At 39.0% G+C, this 21,893-nt stretch overlaps 2 protein-coding genes across 3 annotated transcripts in view; one reads left to right on the forward strand and one right to left on the reverse strand.

The window, feature by feature from the left end:
* The window catches only part of LOC103811595 (putative ubiquitin carboxyl-terminal hydrolase 50), a 4,559-nt gene extending 1,848 nt beyond the window's left edge, over nt 1-2,711 (forward strand). The window contains exons 5-7 of the mRNA XM_009084584.1: nt 412-554; nt 1,618-1,750; nt 2,553-2,711. Coding sequence (XP_009082832.1) covers nt 412-554; nt 1,618-1,750; nt 2,553-2,711 — 435 coding nt within the window. The remainder of the gene's footprint in view (nt 1-411; nt 555-1,617; nt 1,751-2,552) is intronic.
* Nucleotides 2,712-3,438: 727 nt separating this feature from the next.
* Nucleotides 3,439-20,906, reverse strand: USP8 (ubiquitin specific peptidase 8). Of its 2 annotated transcripts, XM_009084566.1 has the most exons (19): nt 20,732-20,906; nt 19,823-19,967; nt 19,273-19,358; nt 16,086-16,227; nt 15,407-15,464; nt 14,555-14,699; nt 14,141-14,303; nt 12,803-12,947; nt 12,388-12,605; nt 10,679-11,296; nt 9,389-9,478; nt 8,718-8,798; nt 8,055-8,317; nt 7,257-7,469; nt 6,587-6,797; nt 5,719-5,955; nt 5,114-5,256; nt 4,648-4,780; nt 3,439-4,432 (listed from the first exon to the last, which is right to left on the reverse strand). In XM_009084566.1, the coding sequence occupies exons 1-19, from the start codon at nt 20,833-20,835 to the stop codon at nt 4,247-4,249; spliced, it is 3,381 nt and encodes a 1,126-aa protein (XP_009082814.1). In that variant the 5' UTR covers nt 20,836-20,906; the 3' UTR covers nt 3,439-4,246. The 2 variants fall into 2 exon arrangements, with proteins under 2 accessions (XP_009082814.1, XP_009082821.1); XM_009084573.1 differs by lacking the exon at nt 9,389-9,478 and having other exon boundaries at nt 14,555-14,723; nt 15,446-15,464; nt 20,732-20,835.
* Nucleotides 20,907-21,893: the final 987 nt, after the last annotated feature.

Consider the following 21,893-nt stretch of genomic DNA (forward strand, 5'->3'; position numbering starts at 1 on the left):
CTGAAAAAAATGCAGGTTTTTAGATGCTTTGGTTTCCTGGGTGCTAATGGGTAGTCTTGTCTTGGATCTGGTCCTTAGACAAGGAGGGGTTTCTTTACTGGTCTCAGGACTGCAGAGGCTGCTAAGGTTATGGGAGCAATGCTTGTGAGTTGCTGGGGATGAAGGATATTAAGACCCTTCAGTAGCAACCATGAAGGTTTCTTTCACTCAGCCACGTATTTCCTCAGCTGGGGTGAGAAAGGAAGCCAATATTGGCTGCTTCGTCTTCCAAGTGTGTTTGTAATGTCAGCCTTACATCAGTTAGGAAGAGAGCTCTGAAGTACAGCAAATTAATCTCTTACTGAGGATTCTCAGGGGCTGACAGAGATGTGTTTGATCAAGTGATTCTTAGGTTTTTTTTCCCTGGGACAGGACTGTCTCAAATGCTTCTTTAGGCAAGACACACTGACTCAGAACAACCAAATCTACTGTAGCTGGTGTGGAACAAACCAAGATGCTACAGTAAAGGCCATCGTAACCACAACACCAGAGATCATTATTTTCCACCTAAAGAGGTACATGGGGTAGAGGATGGGGTAGGACATGGCCAGTTTCTGGGAACTGTGAGACACAAAGGACAGTCACTTGCATTTGCATAAAAGAAAAAAATAATCACTGCAAATGAGTGTTTTTAGTACTTTTGATACCTGAAAGCTAAAGGGTGTTAAGAGATACACAGCTGTCCGAACATGCAAGTTGCATTCCTGAAAACTCAAGAGGTGTGTTTTGTCTTACTGTGCACTGCAGCCCACCAAATTTCACTACATTTGGGATCTGTTCTTCAAAGGGAATTAAAACTTCAGAGTGACTGACTACAGATTAGTGCAGTGGCTCAACCAGACATCCCTGTAAATCACAGTTCCTGTGGCAAGGGGGAGAGCTGCTGACTTGGGTTCTGGGTGCAGGACTGACACTGCTTGTTATCACTGCAGCTGAGACACTCTGGTTTTGTCTAAACAACAGGCTCTGCTGAACAGAGGGGTGCATCAGTGTAAGAGCTCCTTTGCTAGCCACATGTGGCCAGATGCTGTATTTATTCTGAAGAATTTTTTTCTTGACAACCTTTCACCTGTAGAGAAAATTACTCTGGCATGACTTGTCTTCCCAGAACTATGTTTTCTAAAGTTTTTAATTTTCCACTCAGCATCTGCTTTTCTCAACATGCTCAAAGGGACTTTTGGGTCCCTAGCTGCAGCCCTTAGCCATATTAGAAATGGTTACAAGTACAGTGTGGTACTGAAAGTTACAGAGGGAATGGGGATGGAGCCTGGCAGGAGAGAACACCTGACAATGGCAGTGCAGTCCAAAATCTACAGGACATAGAGCCATGCAAAACTTTGAGTTTTGTCTCTGACCAAAGGACCAGGAAGCAAGAGCTTTGCTTTTCTTGCCAGACATCTCTTGCAGGTTTGGTGCATTTTCTGTCAGTTTACTGCCATACTCAACATTAACACAGATCTTTCTAAGTGCTGGGTAGTTGGGTCTTGGTTTTTCCTTCCCCTAGAAAGTCAGTTAAGCAATCCACCACAACGCAAAAAGAACTTGAGGGATCTAAAATTGCTCAAAATTTCCTTTAAGGTTTGCCTGGCAAGACTGGGGCAGAAAAAAACTCTCAACCACTGTCTGCTATCCACTCAGCAATCTGGATCTCTCTCCGTACAGCAACATGTCTTCCTCCAGCAACGCACAGTACAGCTTGCGTGCTGTAGTGGTAAGGTTTGCCTTTCCTGCTTTTATCTGGAATGCCCTGGCTCATGGAGCAGATGAAGCCTATGTTAGCACGGACTTCATGTATAATGATTTGGTCTTCTTTTGAATGGGTTTTACTTTTGTACACCTTTTTGGTTTTGCCTGCCATTGACATAATCCAGTAACTGTGTGTCACCACGAAGAGAGAAGTTGTCATTTCTCCTTCTCCCCCCAACATCCCACTTTTGGCATTCACTGGCACATATGGTTGGAGCCTCCTCAGCTAAACTAAAATCACAAGCTGATCCTGCATGGATCCTGTTTATAAATAAGGACCAAATGGTCTCTTTTTCCCATTGCTCACAGCAAATGGGGCCCTCTTAGAGTGACCTGTATCAGGGCTAATAGCTGGGTTGCAAATGTAATACTGCAAAACAGAGAAACTATCATAATCCCTTTGCTCTGTTTTAAAGCATTCCTCAGCTAAACTAAAATCACAAGCTGATCCTGCATGGATCCTGTTTATAAATAAGGACCAAATGGTCTCTTTTTCCCATTGCTCACAGCAAATGGGGCCCTCTTAGAGTGACCTGTATCAGGGCTAATAGCTGGGTTGCAAATGTAATACTGCAAAACAGAGAAACTATCATAATCCCTTTGCTCTGTTTTAAAGCATTTATTTGAATTAATACTACTTGCTATAGGCCAAAGGGGGCTAGAACTCTCCCCTCTTGTCCAAGTGCAAAGAAAAGATGATTGCCAATTCCTAGCTCTGCCTGTAAGGAGAGAGGAGACTGCAGTTTTAACAATCTGTGTTGGTACAGAATCATGCTGGGCGTCTGGACTATGGCCACTACACAGCACTGTGCAAACACTCAGACCACTGGCACCGCTTTGATGATACAGAAGTCACCAGGATCCCAGATTCCTCAGTACAGACTGACACAGCTTACCTCCTCTTCTACACTTGTCAAGGCCACTGAGAATCTACCAGCTCTTGGGAAACCAACAGTCAGCAGGGCACCAACCAGAATTCAGCAGCAGCAGCAGCAAAATTCTGTTTCATCAATAAACTGGAGCATTTGTTTCCCTGATCATCTGTTGTGATCTTTCAGGAAGTAATGCCTGGAGAGACCAGTTACAGCCTCCGAGCTGTGTGTCTGCTCCATTTCTGCAAGGTCTGATGGTTGTTTTCCATGACATCCCTCCAAAGAACACAGATGCTGAGCATACAGATGCACTTACCTGAAAACTCCTGCTTTTCTGCTGGTTAAGTATATCAGGCTGGTTTAAACTGCCTTTCAGGAACTGACAGTAGGTTATGACCAGAGCACAGAGGGTGTGTGTTTCAGAACAGAGCAGGGGATCAAGGGACCATCAGTAATAAGAAAGAAAAAGGCATTATTCCAGTAATGTCACTTTTGTTCCTCTAACACTGCAAACTCATTTGCAGCTTGTGAACTTCTGGAAAACAATCAATCCTGCTCTTAATTTCATCAGCAAGACACAAATATGTGATATAAAAGCTGACAGTGTGTGATGTAAGGTTTTTGAAAACCAACCTACCCCAAATGCAAAGCAATACAAAACAAATACAAAAGATACTAAACTAAAATAGTTTCTAAACTAATCGATTCTATGCAAAGCAGTATGGTTTTTTTCCCCTCTGGAGAACCTTTAAATTCTGTGAATATGACTGAGACTTACACCACAAGCTGAGAATGAAAACACCAAACCCAAACATACATTTAACTGGATATATTTTTAAATCATTTCTTCATTAAGGTTTTTAATGCATGTGTACATGAAAATTTATATTAAAAAATTAAAAAGGAAAATCTTGTTTGTTTAGAATAACTCTGAAGTGCACAAATATTGACAAAAGCTAACAGAGAAAATAATACAGCTCTGCTTTTTTATTAAGTAGTGTTGCAGTTACTTAGAGCTGGCAAATAAACGCAATCCTCTGAGTTGTAGAGTCTCACAAAAAGGACAACATTTTATTATATACATAATTCTGATGTGCAAGTATGCAATCAATATGTACACTTACATTCCTAACTGTTTACATCATTCTAGAGTATTCACAGTAGAATCAAGCTTAAGGTTAGAAATGTGAAAAGGCCATTAACAGTGAAAGAAAAAAAAAAATAAACCAAGATATGCCTTGGGATTTTAAGACATTTTAAACTACTTGTTAATAGACTTCAGATGGCTAAGCTAGAATTTAATTTTGGAGCAGACTAAAAATATAGTTGGGGTTTTTTTTAAGTAAATGGTAATGCAGGTATGCTTGTAAATGGTTTCACAGATGGCAGGATCACCACAAGCATTACTCACCAGTCTTCTGATTGTTAAGCACTAGTACAGACCAGAGGAGTCTGCTTGCAGATACACTACTGCAGCCATCCCCACATCCCAAGGCCACTCTGCCTCTCAGAGTTTTGCATATTTCTATGCATTCCATACCTACTTTGCTCTTACAGAAAGAAACCCAGGTTGCTTATCCCACACTACTTTACGTGGCTATATCCACCGCGCGCTGTTCGTAAGAAGTATAAAAGAGGATATATGCAGCTGAGGACTTCACCGACGACGCTGAGATCTCAGACACTTCGTGGTCATCAAACTTAAACCAGCGCTGCTTCGAAGCATTTTTGCAGTAGGCTGTGTAGTGCCCCCCATCCAGCCCTCCATAATGGTTCTGTCAACGTAAGGAAACAATTAATAGCCTCAAAGCTGCCACTGCTTCCCTGCTCAGGGAAAGCATCTCAAACAGGAGAGTTCTACTAAATACCAATCATTTCTTTTTAGAACACAACTAGGTAGGCAGCCTGGAAACATGGATGAAGGGCACAGGCTACCCCAAGTCCTGACACAAAGACCAGCTGAACTTTGAAATGTGACACAGTTACTTACTGATACTGAGAATAGATTGTATCTCTTCAAGGTATTCTTTGGACCAATAACATACTGCGAAAGGTCAAGAGTTTCCAATGGAAAATCTACAGAAGTTTGAAGCTTTTGTTTCCATCTTCCATCATAGGAAAACCTAGAGAATGAAAAAGCATCATAAAGTTACAGGCTGTTCACAAGCTCTGTAAGAACATTAAGCATATGTTGGTTTTCCTTGTTTTCAACCAAGATGTGATCTCAACTAAAGACCCCAATTTTGTTAATGCTTGCCCATGTGTTTCTTAGCACAAATAAAAAGAGGTTACTTGTAAAAGAGCTACAGCCTTACAGAAGAAGCACCAGAAGAAAATACAATTCTTCCAACATTACAACTGGAAATACATATCCAGATCTACTACCCTGGAACAATCCATCTCCATCAAAGCCTCATCCCTTCATCCTAATTAATTTTCACCAATCCGTTCCTTACCGTTTCAAGTGCACAAGAAGAACAGGTGGCAATTTCCAAATTTCTATTTTTTTCAAAGAATCCCTTCGAGTTTTGCAATGGCTACAGTAAAACCTATTGTTATCAGTGAGCTTCTCCTCTTTGGAGAACAATCTAAGGCATTCCTAAAACAAAACACAAACACAGCTTGTGAATGGCAGGTGTTTATGAAAGCATAGCAAAAATCTTTGTTTCCTGTTTGTTTGGTAATGTGCATCGTTGAGCTGTGTCCTACATTTCACAAAAATGAGGAAAGGTGAGTTAAATCTAGGTGTGGAAGCAAATTTTGCTGCATATATTAATTAGACCTTTAAAATATACTGACAATGTTTAGACTATAATCTACAGAAGCAAATACAGTATCTTTGTTACTGCAGCTTCATTATTTCCATCTTGCCTCTATTTTAAAACTTTTAAACTTTAGAAGTCTTAAAAATAATGAGGATTCTGTTCATGTTTCAGGTTAGTGCAAATTAAGCTGGAATACTGAACAAGCTTCAACAGGAGGGTGAGTAGAAGCAACATCTAATGAGGTCAGAGATAAATGTTGTTCCATCAAGAGCTGTTTCTCCCCAGCTCTGCCATACCTGCAGGGTACATTTGCTAGAGGATGCAAGTGGTAATGACAAATACATGAAAGCCTCAAAGGTTCGGGACTTCTTGTGACACGTTAGACACTGCACTGTGGACTTGAACTGGCCTTGAAAGAGTGCCACAATGATGGATTCATTGAGCTGCTTGTGTTTGTGCCAGGCTAGTTCTGCTGCTCTGAAGTCATCAAGGTGATCATTGTTTTCTTCCTTGTGTCTTTTCCTGTTGTCAGCCTGGATAACAGAAGTTTAAATACCATAGCAATATATTAACATATATAGAAATCAGAAGTCTCAGCTATAGGCAAATATACTTGGCAAGAATATTTAAACATGTCAGTGTAGCCATCCAGTTCTCATCTAGTTAGGCTTCAGTATCTCAAGGGCCTACAAGGAGCTGGAGAGGGACTCTTTATTAGGAACTGCAATGATAGGACAAGGGGTAATGGGTTCAAACTGAAGGAGGCAAAGTCTAGGTTGGATGTGAGAAAAAAGTATTTTTACTGTAAGGGTGTTAGGACACTGGCACAGGTTGCCCAGGGAGGGAGGCTGTGGCTGCCCTGACCCTGGCAGTGTTCAAGGCCAGGCTGGATGAGACCTTGAGCAACCTGCTCTAGTGAGGAGGTGTCCCTGCCCATGGACTAGATGATCTGTAAGGTCCATTCCAACCCCTAAATTCTATGACTCTTCCACGACTCCTTCAGTACTTTACATTGCTTCATACTCACTTCCTATTTTAATTCTGAATACTCACAGTTCTTTCTTTACAAGGCTGCAGGAACACAATCTTCTTATGAAATAAGATCTCTTAAAAATTTATTTCTCTTGATCATATGACTGACATACAATTTGTTGTATTGCTTACTTTATTTAGGTCTTCATGCAAGCCATCCATTAGAAAGAGAAGCAATTCTTGGGAGTCCTGCTGGCTATATCCTGCAAATTGGTCATTAATCTTCCCAATTGTAATTTTGAAATCTTTTGGACTGATATATTTATACTGTCCTGTCCACAAAGCTTTCATTATTACACCAAACTCTTCAGCCACTTCACCTTTATGCCCCAGGTAATTTGACCTAGAAAATTAAAGATGAAAAAAAAATAGTGAGGCCTTCAAATAACTGGCTTTTAATATTATTGGTTTTAATTCATTACCCAATTTCAAAATCATTTATTTAGACCAAGAAAAACTGGCTGTTAGGCTGAGTTATAATTTTTGCCTACTCTGGCACTGCAATTTGGTCCATTCACCATGGAAGGTACAGGTCTTTTCAGCTTGTTTTGTATCTAGGTACACTTGAGTTTATGAATGAGGTGGCCATGATTTAATTAAAACTGTCCAGTAAAACCAATTTAGTGACACATGAATTTTGAAAATTCAAGACTTCTAAAAGTTATCATTTGTGTCCTACTCAAAAAACCAACCAATCCCCACTTAGCCCCACTAATTGATTATTTTTGAATTAGCAAGTATAAAGGCACATTTTTTTTTTCCCTTTGACTATATCTAAAGGACGAGAATAAGAGATTGTTACCTGTTTATGTCATCTTGATACAAGTTTCTGTTAAAATAGTCAGCCAGGTGAGGAGCATTGCACAGACACTGTAATATGGAATTCATGTAGCAAGTGTTCCCCAGGTTCCGAAGTCCTGTCAGAGCTGGTCCCGATCCCCCAAACACGGGATTAAGATTCCGAATCTGTGATGCAGAAAGTCTTGAAATTTCTGCTTTAGTGTAACAGATGGGTCTGTCAGGAAGAAATTATTGTTTAGAAGTCTCAGACTTGACAAGGCTGTGCACATAAACTAACAGACACCTCACCTCCCCCATGCCACTAGGGATTGAACTGTGCTGGCACCAGGTATCACCAAATACCATCAGTTAAGGTATTCAAAACCAGCACTAGTGTGAGAAATCCATATAGAGTTGCTTATAATGATTAGTTTTAGGATCCATCAGCTGTGAGATTTGTGGGGGGTTTGCTTTATTCAATTTACAGATAAAGGTGTTGATTTAATCCAGTTTAAAATCTGAAAACTTTGCATTTCACAAATACTTAGTATGTTAACACTAATACCACAACTTAAAGCAACTGTTGTCCAATTACACAGACTGTGACCTCTGAAATTCATGTTACTACACAACAATCACATTGACTCTCCAAAGGTAACTGCCCTATACATGAGCTTTTAGCAATGAAATTTCAGTCCATCACTCTTGCATCTTTGCAAATCTACTGAGAAAATAGCAATGAGTATCAGGTGGTTAAACACAAAGAAATTCCCATGTGCTATCATACTGCATGAGCTGTGATACAGCTTATCAAACATACTTGTTGTCACGATTGACTGCAGGAGTTACAGGAATTCTTTTCTTCTCTTCCTCATGAATGGCTTGGGTTATATCTGGGGAAGAGTAGGAGCGCTTCAGCTTGGAGTGTTCTCTCTCTCGTTCAACAGCCACCTGTGGCTTGGGTTTATGAGTTGGAGGGGTTGATGGAGGAGTGGATGAAGGAGCCATTTCTGGTGGATACATATGAACAGTATTTGTTGGCGAGTGATAGTAACGAAAGGTTCCAGTGATTGGATCCAGAAACTTGGGGAAAAAAACACAAATAGTTTCAAAACCAAGTAAAAATCCATCATTAACTTACTTACCTACTTATAAATTACTGTAAGAACAGCACATGAGTTTTTCAGACATTGGGATGTTAACAGTTGGGAATGGCCTCATCATTTCATGGGTTAAATTTACTGGAAGGCACCACTTTCACCAAGATGCATCTTGAACAGCAACTGCTCAATAGCAGGAGCAGCACATGAACTGTCATAGTTTCATTACAAATGATATTAAAATTCAGAAAGTAACTGTGTGGAAGCTGAACGGGACTCAAAAAAATAGTCAAACAAGATCTAATTTAGAAATAACACACAACTGAAATGCAGTATGAAACAGCACAAGGCAACTCAACTGTAACATCAGAATAGGAATTTACCTTTGCCCAACCTGCAGGCAGCCCTGGGATTATCCTTCCCATTTCCTCACTCCGCGCTCTCAGTAATGGCTCCCGCTGGGACTAATGAACAAACAGAAACATGAGGTATGTACAGCTGCCTATGCAGAGCAGCAAAGCTGCCTGTACCTTCCCTGTGGAGTTACATGATTCAGTGCAAAACTGTTCAAGGAGAAATCCTTGATTATAGCTGGAAATACTATGTATTGTAACAGCAATGTAGTACTGCTATTTCCTATCACCCAATCGAAACAAAACTCATTCTGTGACAGGTTCCAGAAAAAAAAGAAATAATAATTCACTCTCACAAAAGTCTCAAAACTCAATTTCTTCCCTAAAAAAGAATTAGAAAATATTGCTTCTGTTAAACACATAAGGATGAGCTGTTCTCCCTTCCAAAGCAGCACATGGAGGAGTAAGCATGAGATGGACAACATGTAGAGTGCATGTTAATGCCACCAGAAACAGATCAAGCTTCAAATATTTTTTCATGTGAGTATGACAAATGAACAAAGCAAACAAACAGCTGTAAACATGACAATGTTTTCTTGAGATGATGGCTTTAAAAACTGAGATGAGGTGGGATTTAACATGATACTCATAAAGCATCTGCGCTTGATTGTTTTGGCTACATACAATACATTTGTATTTACTTTAAGTCTTTCAGGATCTTGTTCAGAATCCTCTCTAAGGGGTCCTGGCTTTTGAGCTCCACTGTCTGGTTGTCCTTTAACCCCAGTTTGCTGTAAAAGATTTTGAGAGAAGGCTTCAGTTTTCATCTGGCATGTCAGTGAAGAATGCTGATAAAGCAGTTATACTTTCTTGTCTGGCTGTTAAATGCACACACCACAACAAAGTGGTTAAAGCAGGTATCTACAGATCATCTTTATTCTTCCTAGTCTAAACTACAAGCAATTTGCTGGAATAGTTTTTGTAGCTGAATGTTATATACAGTTTCAAGAGCTCAGAAAAGAAGTACAGAAGTCCCACCTACACTACTTTCCCCCCTAGAGGTTTTGGGGTTTACAATTTGTATGCAAATGTAAGACTTTTTTCCCTTTTACTTCTCACTGTGGCAAAGCCTCTCCAAGAAAAAGGCAAACTGAGAAGCCAACGTATTTATTTTATCACAGGCAGTCATTTTGGGATTACATGAAGTGGTTCTGTCAGTCAAAGAGTCATGAATGACTGTGCAAAGGTTGCCCAGGAAGATTTATTTTGGCTTCCTTGTGCAACTGGATTAAACAAGCATCAGAGCTTGGTCAAATAACAACTGCAATAGCAAAAAGTTGAGAAAAATAGGCTAATGCATGTTCTTGAGAAATGATTTTAAAGACATCTGTTAACTCAGCTCCACAAATGGCTCCTGTTTCATGATCAGATTTCTACACTCTGAGAAGTTTTGCAACTTTTTTCAAGAATGTGGAAAGAAGGAACTCTGACACACCACCCAGGGAATTGGAACTGGACTGTTTTCAACAGAAATACTAGATTAGAGTGTTGTTTTACTTTCTGTGCCAGGCAACAAAATCCTGTCCTGTCAGCATTTATGCAGCTGGGGGCACTAAAGGGTTTGTAATGACAACATCATTTTGTCCCTAACGTAATATACAGGACTGGGCAGGTACAAGAGATAAAATACCACCATGCCTCTTGGTTTTGGGTTGCAGCCCATGAACCATCATCCCTTCTAGCCTTCTATCAGTGGGAAGTTTTATATCCTATGGGTATTTCACACTGTCCACCTACAAGCAAGAATCAAGGCTGTCTTAGAAAAATGAAATCTTTGTCTTGGTTTTCACTCTCTCCTCTATTTTTATGTAAAAAATGGTCTAAATAAACATCCAATCACCTATTTTTTTTCTAGATTGATACTAGTCTATTCAGGCTGGTTTGAGTGCATAACTACTCCACATTTGATGAAGATTTTCTGTTTCACTAACCTTGCCTGGAACAGTCACAAAGGTCGGAGATGCATCACCCAGTGCCCGTCTCTGCATTTCTGGGGTTCGAGTTCCCTTTTCTCTTTCGTCCATAGATATTTTGTCAATCTCCATCCTTTTTGCACCACTGGTTTCTGCTTCATTTTTATTTTGCTTTTTTGCTTCTGTCACTTCTCTGCGCACTCGCTCCTGTTCCTTCTCCTCCTGCTCTCTTTTTATTTGCTCATCCCTTTCCTTCTGTTCTTTGTCCTCTTTGGATTGCTGAAGCTTTTCTTTGTGTTCCTTTTCTTTCTGTTCTTTTTCTCTTTGTTCTTGTTCTTCTTTTTCCCTTTGTTCTTGTTCTTCTTTTTCCCTCTTGAGTCTCTCTTTCTGTTCTTCTTGTTGCCTCTCCCGGAGTTCTCTTTCCCGTCTGTTTTTCTCTAGCAAAGCAGCAGTTTCTGCATGTACCTGACTCTTTTCTTCTTCTGTTAGGACACTCCTTGTGTCCCGTACTGGTTTTGTGGAGCGGTCTGGAACCACCCGACCATTCTCAACGGGCTGGTTGTCACCGACTGTGCTTGAGGGTTTTGGTTTGTTATCCTCAGGGATTTTTAGTGAAGGCTTTTTAGTACGATCCACCTGTAACATGGAGAACACAAAGTGTACAATTCACTACAGCTGTTACTGCTCTGTTGGTTAAGCTTTGTCTATGTGAGATTGATAAGAGAATAAAGACGATACAGAGTTGACTTCTGCCACAAGTTTCATTAAATCTGGTAATTCACATTGCTTGTTAGTGAAATTAGGTATTCACTTAACTTCCAAGTGGTCAGGTAATCACCAAGCCCTACAGAACCATAAGGACAGCATTAAGCAATGATTTCCACAATTATTTTCAGGCTTTCAAAGGTGACCATTTTAGGGCAATCAGGCAGCCTAATTTGGGCTTGATTCCCTCAATCATGTGACTTAAGGCAGATCTGCTTGATGGGAAGGGGTATTTAAGAAGGGCTTATGCTTAGAGCTGGGACAGTAAGTTGGTTTTGATGCTGAAGAGAATGTTCTGAAGAAATGAAAGCTCATCTGGTTCAGGGAAGAACAGAAATAAGGTCTTTAAATTTTACAGTTTAGGGTCTCTCAGTTGAAATGTATACTAAAGGTAGTATCTGGCAGGGTGAAAGTGAACTAGTGAACTTACCCTTGCCTCATAAGGAAAACAATTTTAGTGTGAGAAGTCTACAGAGTGTCTTTAGGAAGATTTATTCACGTGAAAAGAAGAACCAAATCCCTATACTTTCACTGCTGGGCAAAGAGTGACAAACTACCTAAATGCTTTATTATCTGAAGGAAAATCCAGTTGCTGGAAAGCAGACCTTTGGAACAGCCAATGTGTAAGCCATGGCCCAACTGCTCTCTCTGTAATTCATCCCATGTGTTTTGAGTAGCAAAGGTTTGCCTATGGACTTTGTGAATTAATGATCAATTGCTAACCTTGAGTTTCTCTCGTGCTCATACAAAAGTATTCATGAAAAGCTCTGCAATTCTGTTAAGCATACTCAGTCACAGAGTTACCACAGCTGTACAGACCAATAGTCTCTGTATCAATACTCATGTGTACAAGCCTTAAACAAATGTATTCACTATGTTTGTTTGTGCATTTAGAATTCTGTGTGGGGTGAGTCTCTAACAGATTACACCTATGCTGACTGAAAACAAGGAACACAGCTTACCTCAGGGATACTTCTTGTTGTTGATACTGGATTAACTATAAGCGAACTGTCAGATTTTGCAACTGCAGTATCCTGTACATTTGGTCTGTTAAGTGATTTTAGCCTCTCTTCTAAATTATCTCCCATTTCTTCATTTGCAATTGCTTCTGATGGAGATGGCTTTACAACAGCAACAGGTGGAGCAGATGGCTCTTCCAGAGAGGGATATGTAAAATCCACTGCAGGAAGGGGGAGAGGAGGGAAGCATAAGAGAGCTCTTAAAACAAAAACGCAAAAGCAAAAGAAATCCCCATGTTCCAACCCAAAATTTAGTTTTTGGCCAGAATAATAATTTGGCTTTCCCAAACATGTTTGAATGAATGAGATACAATCAGGAATTAGAAACACTTGATGGGGTGTTGGCCTTTGTACTTACAAGAAACAGTCACTGCTTCACTCCTGCCATGCTGGGGTGGAGTTACTTTAGCATTTGTTGTAAATTGGGGAAAACAAAGCAGCCAGTTTTCATAACCTCCTTCTAGAATTAAAGGTTCATTCTGCAGTATAGCTTTGCTTTCCCACTGCATGGAAGAAAAGAGTTTGAAATTAATTGATTTAAAAATAGAAAGAAAACTTTTACAGCTTAATAGTGTTGTTGAAGTTTCCATGTCCAGTCATTGCATTGAGAAGTTATTTCTGAGATTTTTAAGTAAGAATTAAAGAGGCTGCAAAACCCCTTTGGGGAACAGGGATCCTCTCTGTGTTGGAAGAATGCCCAACACAGGTTTCTGGCTCTACCTACAATAGGGTGTGAATATTTCCAATACAGAAAGAGCCACTTATTACTACTTCAGGAAACAATCCTCCATGCAGAAAAACATTTTTCTTATATTTGCTTCAGCTTCTTATCTGATAAGCTTGCTGAGTGAGTAATGCTTTAGAAAGCATAACATTAACTTTCTGAAAACCCCTTGAGAGTTCAGGCTCCAGGCTGCTCTCCTCCTGAGGTCCTCAGTATTAGAACATAAGCAAGGCACAGAGGGCTCAGAGAATATTCTGTAAAGCAATAAACAGGGACAACTGCCTGAACTACCTCTGAACCCCAGTCTTGAATGTTTAGCTAATACAGATGTGTGGTCTTTCACAAGAGCCACCTCTATAGAGAAGAGAGAACACAGCCATAGCCAGAGCTTGGCTTGAAAATGTTTGGCATCTGCTTCCTGTGGAGTCTCTAAGCTCTTTGCACTGATGAAGCTGAAATTTAAGTTATATTCAATAATGCAGAAAAGTTAACCATGCTCAAAATATTTCTAGATCCTCCTTCACCAAAGCCCCTCCATTGCAGGAAGAGCCTGGCTGATGGGATTGCAAAGCAGCTACCCTGCCTGAGCAGGGGCCAGCCACTTCCCATGGATACAGAATTACACCTGCTGATATAGGAAAGAGGGTGACTGTTTCTGGCAAACAGTACTAAGTACTTTCCCAAGTAACTCTTGTCAGTTAAGAACTTTAGGCTGATATTGTTGAGGAGGGGAGTTGAATCATTCTGCTGTTCATCAATGTAACCAATGATACTGTCCTCTACTAGAGCACAAACACAGGAACATGAAACTTCAGACAAGTATTTTCTTCTAGCAAAATAAGCAGGCTTTGAAAACTGAACCAAGAGGTTTGCCTGAAGTGTCATTAAGGCTTCCATACACTTTGTAAATGCAGCTGTTTTAAGACCTTCTTATTATTGAGATAATTAATGTAAAACATGGAACTTGCCAACCTTAAAAAGCGCATCTTTCAGGCTCTGAAGAGTTGTTCCAAGCTTTAAGTCTTCAGCAGAACTAAACCAGTCTAGCAGTATAACATAATGAAATTGTCCTCTCCTCTTCCATGCATCTCTAGAATCCTCTGGGAGTCTATCTTCAATCCAGTTAGCAGTAATTCTGAAATGTTTTAACATGCTTAAAGACAAATGTACAAGTAACACTTTGTCCAATAATATACAGTCAATATATACCTATGTTCTTGGATAAAATAAATATGCTTTGTCTTGAATTCAGTCCATGCAAGAACAGAGCTGTGCAGACACATCTAACCCACTGGCATACAGCAGAGACTCTGAACTAAAAGCCTTAAAAGCTTATAGTTTTAAATAAAATTAAGTATTTCACTATCATTTTACATTATTTCATACCCAGGCCTGATAGCTTCTTCTGGGACACTGATAGATCTTGGAATACAGGATTCCTGGTAATCCTTCAGTCTTCGAGCATCCATTATAATCAAGTCAATGTTTTTGTCTGACATCATGGCAAACAGTTTCTCAGGTGTGATGGATCCTTGAAATGGAGAAGCAATTAGATGTAAGAAGCTAAATTAGAAATGGAGATAGCTATGATCACATCTGACTGATGCAATCAAGACTGCAAACAGATGAAATAGAATTAAGAAGTCCCACAAAGTCAAAAAGGTGAGACCTTATAGACTAAACAGATTGCACCTTTTGTTCTCATGACTGTAATGGTTAGCACCTGATCGGCTAAACTAGACAATACTGAACATTTCAGTGATAAACTAGCTTAACTTTTTGTGGTCTCATTTAAATTAAGTTATAAGCAAGCATTTGTAAACTATGTACTGCAGATGTTCCTCTCAGTTAAGAATTCTAAAGAACATTTTCACATACTTATTACAAGAACAAAGAGCAGAAGGTTGTGAGGGGAAAGGAAAAATTTCCTCTAACTGAGAAAACTGTCATATTTCAGAGATGTTTTTCTTTCTAACTTGATCACTTTAGAACTAGTTGAACTTTAGCTGATGAAATGTTGAAAACCTAACTACAGCTTTCTAAATTCATGACAAGTGATGACAGCTGCAACACAGAGCTTAATTAATTACTAATTTGCTGTAACTCAAAGGCAGGATACTAGAAGTTAATGAGAATACTCTGTGAAATAACTCCTTAAAAGAACTGCAGTTGCTTAGGTGACCGGTGCAGAGTTATAAGAGACCTTTCTCACATCTGTGTGAACATTGTATCTCTTACCACTCAGACTCTCAGACTGATCCTTTCTTTCCGGTGAATGCTTCCTCTCACCATTAATCTGTGTTGTAAGGGGGGAAAAAAAATGTTTAATATGTAATCCTCAGAACCAAGGTGGACAACAGACACTGCCACACAGCTGGAAGGCAACTGGTCAGGCTGTTAAGCCACAGGAATAAAACTAGCACAAGGAAGCTCATTCTGAAGATGTGTTGACCAATGTACTAAAAAGATACCAAGGTTGTTGCTCTGCCTAGACAGAAAACAGCTAACAAGGCAATATAACCTAGAACAGCATCATATGCTAGATCAAATTCATGAATCATTTATGGAGAAACAAGCTTGTTTCCACATTACTGCTGAAAAGTCCACCCTCTCCTAAGATGGAGACATGTTATCCATAACCTGAGTTTACTACCCTGTTACCTTGGGTTTCTTGCACTAGCTAGTTCTGGTAAAAAATGTAATTTGACTTTTCAATAAAGCACAGTCTATCTTATGCAAGACTTGGAGGTTGATAGGACTCAACAAATTCCAAAGAAATGTCAAAGAAGGGTTAGAGAGAGTATAAGCTAATTTAACAAAAACCCAACATGATTCTGAACTAGAAATAGCTACTAGTAGAGACCAAATGCTAGACTAAAACTATACATTTAGACTGAATCAGTTCATCTTCAGTTACCCTTTGGCTTTTTCCTTTGGAATCCACAGCACTTTCTGAGGTTTTGGCTGAACTCTTTCCATCATCTTTTGGTTCCTGCTTTTTCTGCAGCTCTTGCCTATCTCTCTCTTCAAGTTTTTTCCGAACTTCAGCTTCCTCATATCTGTTGGGGGGGGGAAAAAAAGAGCCTTTTGTTCAATACTGCCTTACTGGCTAACCTTGAATAATTAACATCAGAATCATTAAGTCTTCAGGAAGAAATTTTAAAGTATTTGAAGTTTTAAAAAAGTTACAGTATTGTCAGCTTTTGCATTCCAAGAAACCCCATTTTCCTCCATGACTGCATTATCTTATTTGTGAAGGCTGACAGCTAGACTGAAGGCCTCAAGAATGAAAACAGCATTGACCTTGATGAGATAAGCCTGTATCTGTGAGACCAACGAGGTAAAAACATCTTGTGAGAAAGGACTCTAATAAGAGAATGTTTAGCCTGTATCCTTGTGAATAATGAGGTACAAACATCTTGTGAGAAAGGACTCTAAAAAGAGAATGTTTAGCCTGCATCCGTGAGAATAACGAGGTAAACATCTTGTGACAAATGAAGAAGATGTCTATAAAAAGAGAATGTTTTGGGATAGTTAGTAAGGGCAGGTATAAGCAACTGTTAACCAATAAATTAAGCATTACCACATCACTGACCTATAGGTAATTAACACAGTGTGTGTAAAACACTATCAAAGCAGCACTGTAGGGATGGTGGGGAGATTTAGAAATAAAGTTTTGCTATCGTCACAGATCCTGTGTCTTGACTGTCTTGACATTCACAGTGACCTCTGCAACACTTATTTCTCTCACTCTTGGGTTGGTTTTCTTATTCTTAAATCCTGTTTTGAGTCCTATTTCATAGCCACTGCTTGTAAAGCTTTTCTTTCCTCTAAACCTGGGTCATGCTTAGCTGTGGTATCCCTAAATGCTTTTCATCTCCCAGATGAAAGGGTAAATCCTGGTGACTTACAGGTAAACTTTGATACATTGGAACAGTCGTCCTGGGTATTTTACTTTGTTTTGCAATGGAGCCAGTTAGAAGTAAGTTAGCTCAGTTATCTAAATTTCCTTTTTCTAAGAAGCCAGATCAGAACTACTTATATGGTAGCAGTCACCTTCAGAATGTCAACTGACTCCATAATACCATTACATCCTCACCTGTGTGCCTGCTGCTTGTTTCAAACACTGGGCCTGCAGGGAAGCCAATGCAGCAATCACATATACTTGAGAGTGCTGGCAGTCTTGCATACATCTGTGCCTTTCACAAAGCCTCAGATTTGAAAATTAATCTGTCAGCCTCTTGCTATTGTAATGATACTGTAAGCCAGTGACCTCCAAACTACAGTTTTTAGGTCACCCACTGCAGGTTTGTATAATCACATCACTGTTAAATAGCACTTGCTTGTATCTAATACAACTGAGAAGTTTAGGAGTTACCAGTGATCCATAAAACAAGAACATTTTCAACTTACAGTTTTGATGACTGAACCAAGCAGTGAAACATGAACACTGAACTGTGTTAGCAATTGCTCATTTTAATCAGATGTTGCCTAATCAAGGTTAAAAAACAATGACAATACAGCTATATTTCATATCGTGTTAATAAACTAGATCATTAAAACAAATTCTGCCTCCAAGTCTACTTCACTAATTGGCCACTAACAGGAAAGAGGCAGCAAGTGTGTAATTTTATTTTTTAAACAGGCTTCTTGATTTGGCAAGGGCATCCTAAGTTACAACAGAGCATTTTGTTCTCTCTTGGAGTTAATGACACTGAAACATATTTCAGATTTTAGTTTCATTCAGTCAATAGGGAATATTTACCCATCAATTTCCCATTTATACCTCTGAAGCACATAGCAGGTCATTCATGTAGGTATTCCTGCTCCTATACAAGTGTTTCAGCAGCTCCAATTTTAGTTAATAATTAACATTCAAACTATTTGCTGGCCTACTGCCTGGGGAAGAAATTATCCAAAAAATTTCCCTGAAACCACTTCTGTAGTTACACAGGAGTCATGTTTCATTTCTAATCCCTTTAAATATTTATACATTTTGCACAGGGTAGTTGAAAGTTATTGTGTCAACTTCAAAACTTTGTTCCTCTCATAAAAAGCCTTAAGTTACTAAATACCAAGTCCCTAAACTCTGGGTTTCTCTAATTCTATCAGTGTTTATTCTTAGAGTGAATTCGTAGCTCTGCTGATTTTTAAGACTCAACTAAAAACCAAAGAAAAACTCAAGATGGTTTCATGCACAGTAATATGAGACATCTTTGGAAAGTCCCTCTTCATATACCTGTAAGGACACACTTACTGTTCACCAAAACTAACTTTATAGATTGAGCACCTTGAAGTGCTATAGGAATGCTTGGGAGGGGCAGGGTGGGACACAACACGGGAAGGGCAATGTGCCCAGCTGCAGAAAGAGTTCAAAGGCTGAGAAAGAGTCCCTGAGGATGCAAGAAGCAGATACGTCTGGAACAAAGACATACTGCAGTAAATATCACCTAAAGATAGACTCTACACCTGCTGACTTCCTACCAGCACAATTTCCTGGCTTATGGCACAAAGATACAACTTGACGGTTGTAAATCAGGTACCCTAAAGCCCATTAGCATCAGCTCAGTTACAGTCAGGCAAAACTGTGCATTCCATGGCTGCACATGGCACAGAGAAGACGTGTCAGTTAGCTAAAGAATCAAAACCTGGGGCTTGTTAGTGTGAACTATATCCACGCTAGGAGGACATTTAAAATATCTGATAATTAGGAACATTCATAATATCCTATTTGGTTTTGGTGACCTTATGATTAGAAGGTTAAGGAGGAAATTGCTCTTGATCATCTCTAGTGTAGTTTAGGTCTAGTGTATATATAGTTTAGATCTTGTGGTTTCTTTTTATTAGTCAATAAAATAATCATAGTTACCAGGAATTAGGAGACAATATAGACAGTGACAAGTTATTAGAGTGTGTGACAACAAAAATTATCTCTAGTAACAGACTTTTAGGGATAAACACCTTAAGCTCTAGAGGGTTTCAGGTATCTCTGGTCTACTCAAGTGCAATAGCTTACTACCAAATAGCATGAAAACCTGTAATTGCACATGGACAGGCTTCAGGTATAAAGAACAATGTCTTGTCTATCAACTGCAGTCACATACCTGAGTTTAAGGCTGTCTGACAGTCTTTCAGCTTCTTCAATAGCTTTTTTTAAATTTGTAGGTCCCAGAATTGAATGGAAATAATCCTAAAATTACAAGCATCAAATCACATGTTAGTTGCACAGCGTAATAATGTCAACTTCTGTGCACATCAGGAGACAATAATGTACAGAGAATTGGTATTATAATGGTATTCATACTAACAAAAGGAGCTGGTTTGAACTATTTTCCTCTCAAACCTACGTTTTTAAGTAAAATTGTTGTACGGCCCTAATAAATAAAGGCTAGGCAAGACAACGGCACCAAAAACATCCAAATGGGAAAGATGACAGGAATACCTTTCCATGAAAAAAATATTCACAGAGCTGACAATTTGTATACCTCATGTCTTAAAAGCAAACTCTAAAAACAATTAACAACAGACTGATCAAAACCAGCATCATAAGTGAAACAGTTTACTTAATACCACTGCGATCCTTTGAATATGCATTCATGTAATTCTCTCATACTTTTACCAGTGCAGAAGAGGTCAGTGAGAAAGCTTTTATACCTGTTGCTGCTTAAAATCAGGTCTCTTTTTAATAAAGTTATAAACAGTCACATATTTCATGTACAGGATGTAAGCTTTTTCTTCATCTCGGTCCAATCTGCTCTCCTCTGCTGCCTTGAAAATCTTAAGGGCACTCTGCACATAACTGAAATCAAAGAAGAGTAAAGCACATGATTGTTGACTTGTCCCCAAACACCTTTTCATTACAAGATGCCACTCTAAGTGTTTACAGCCTCTGCCCATATATTAAGCATTTCATTTTACCATCTTAATATAAGGCTTTCACTAAATATGAATTACAATCATGTTCTTCCAAATAGTGTTTATCTTTGCTAGTTTGTTTACTAGCCTCATTTGAAATCTTCATAATTAAATAGCATACTGAGATATGGAAAACAGTACTGCTTTCTCCTAAGAACAACATTTTTTTCTCCCCAGGAAAAACTAATTCATAGTAAGACAAAATGAAATTTCTGATTGTCTAAAAAATGCTAGAGACTAAGCATTTTCGATTCACACATTTGCTAAAGGTTTTATTATTTTTTTTTTCTCCCCAGGAAATACTAATTCGTAGTAAGACAAAATGAAATTTTTGTCTAAAAAATGCTAAAGACTAAGCATTTTCTATTCACACATTTGCTAAAGGTTTTATTAATTTTAAGGATTTCCATTTATGTAGCTTTTCCTCAAAGTATACAAATTTTCATGGGCATCATGCTCTGTCCAAGTCACGTTTTGCCAGTATGTCAGATGACTTTCTGAAGGCAGTAAAGCATATCCAATGTGATATGACTATCAAAGATTTTATATCCTACAGAAATAACTGAGGAAAGTTAGATCCAAACCAAATTTGTTCTGAGAGCACTAATACTTTTAATATTAATTCAAAATCCATTATGACATATATACCTTTTTGTACTTGTCTTTTCAGGTTTTATTTCTGTCTTCTTGTTGAGATCTTTCAATGAAGTACAGAGATAGAGCTCCTTAGGTACAGATGCCACAGCAGGCATGTTAATGTTGTTACTTATGTCCCCTCTAGGATGGTACAGCTTCTTAGAAGTCTCTATCAGTATTTTTCTGGAGGGGGAAAAAAAGGTGGAAGAGCCTAATTATATTCCAACTACTTTTAATACAGTTAGTTACTTTTGTGGGTTTATTACCCAATCTATCTCACCTTATGTGACCTAGCACTAGATGCAAACAGAGTGGCTGAACAGTTAACAAGGATAAATTAATCCTCCCAAAGTGACAGAATTGTTGGGAACTACTCTAGGTGATTTATCAAGAACGCCCAGCAATATGTTGCTAGCAGAAGAATAAAAAAGCAGGAAGAAAAGAAATGCTGACTTTAGAATGTTCGAAAATCACTGTATCCAGCAAATTTATTCTACTGAAATGCCAGTAAGTATACTATAAAAAAATTAGCTGACTTCTCTGTACCCTGGAAATACACACTACCTCCTTGGAAAAGTGACTTCTAATGTCTCAGTATGAGATAAGCTGAGAAAAGGAAGGTTGCTACTGTTAAAGCTGACTTGAAACTTCTTGGACATACCATAGGTCTTCAACTGTAGGTGCTATTGACTTTGTGTTTTCATTTGAAAGAGCTCTCCAGGTAGCCATGAAATAGTTAAGCAGAGTTTGGCCAGAAGGGACTATTACATCATCTGATCTGATATGCTGCATAGAGAAGTCCATTAAGTCTCCTGCAGATAGTCTAACTAAAACTCTTTGAATCTAACACAGGGTAAGCTATTTTAGCCCTTGGGGATAGCAGGGAAGGAACTGAGCTCCCTGCAAGCAAGTGGTGAGACATTAAGATGCAAGTAATACTGAAGAAATTAAGGGGAACTCATTGGAAGAAAGATGCTCAAATGATCCCAACAAATAAATTATTTCCTGGCAGAGGAAAACCACATGGCTTTTGACAAGATGAAGGTAGGGCATTTCCCTTCCAGCCTCAAGGTGATGATCAGCATGACAAGTGTGACCAAAAAAACCCATCAGACAGTGACCTCAGAGTGAAGTTTCACCCAACTGAATCGATCTGTAGCTCACTGCCACCAAA

Source organism: Acanthisitta chloris, unplaced genomic scaffold (genome assembly GCF_000695815.1).
Source record: "Acanthisitta chloris isolate BGI_N310 unplaced genomic scaffold, ASM69581v1 scaffold26370, whole genome shotgun sequence".
NCBI classification, from domain to species: Eukaryota; Metazoa; Chordata; class Aves; order Passeriformes; family Acanthisittidae; genus Acanthisitta; species Acanthisitta chloris.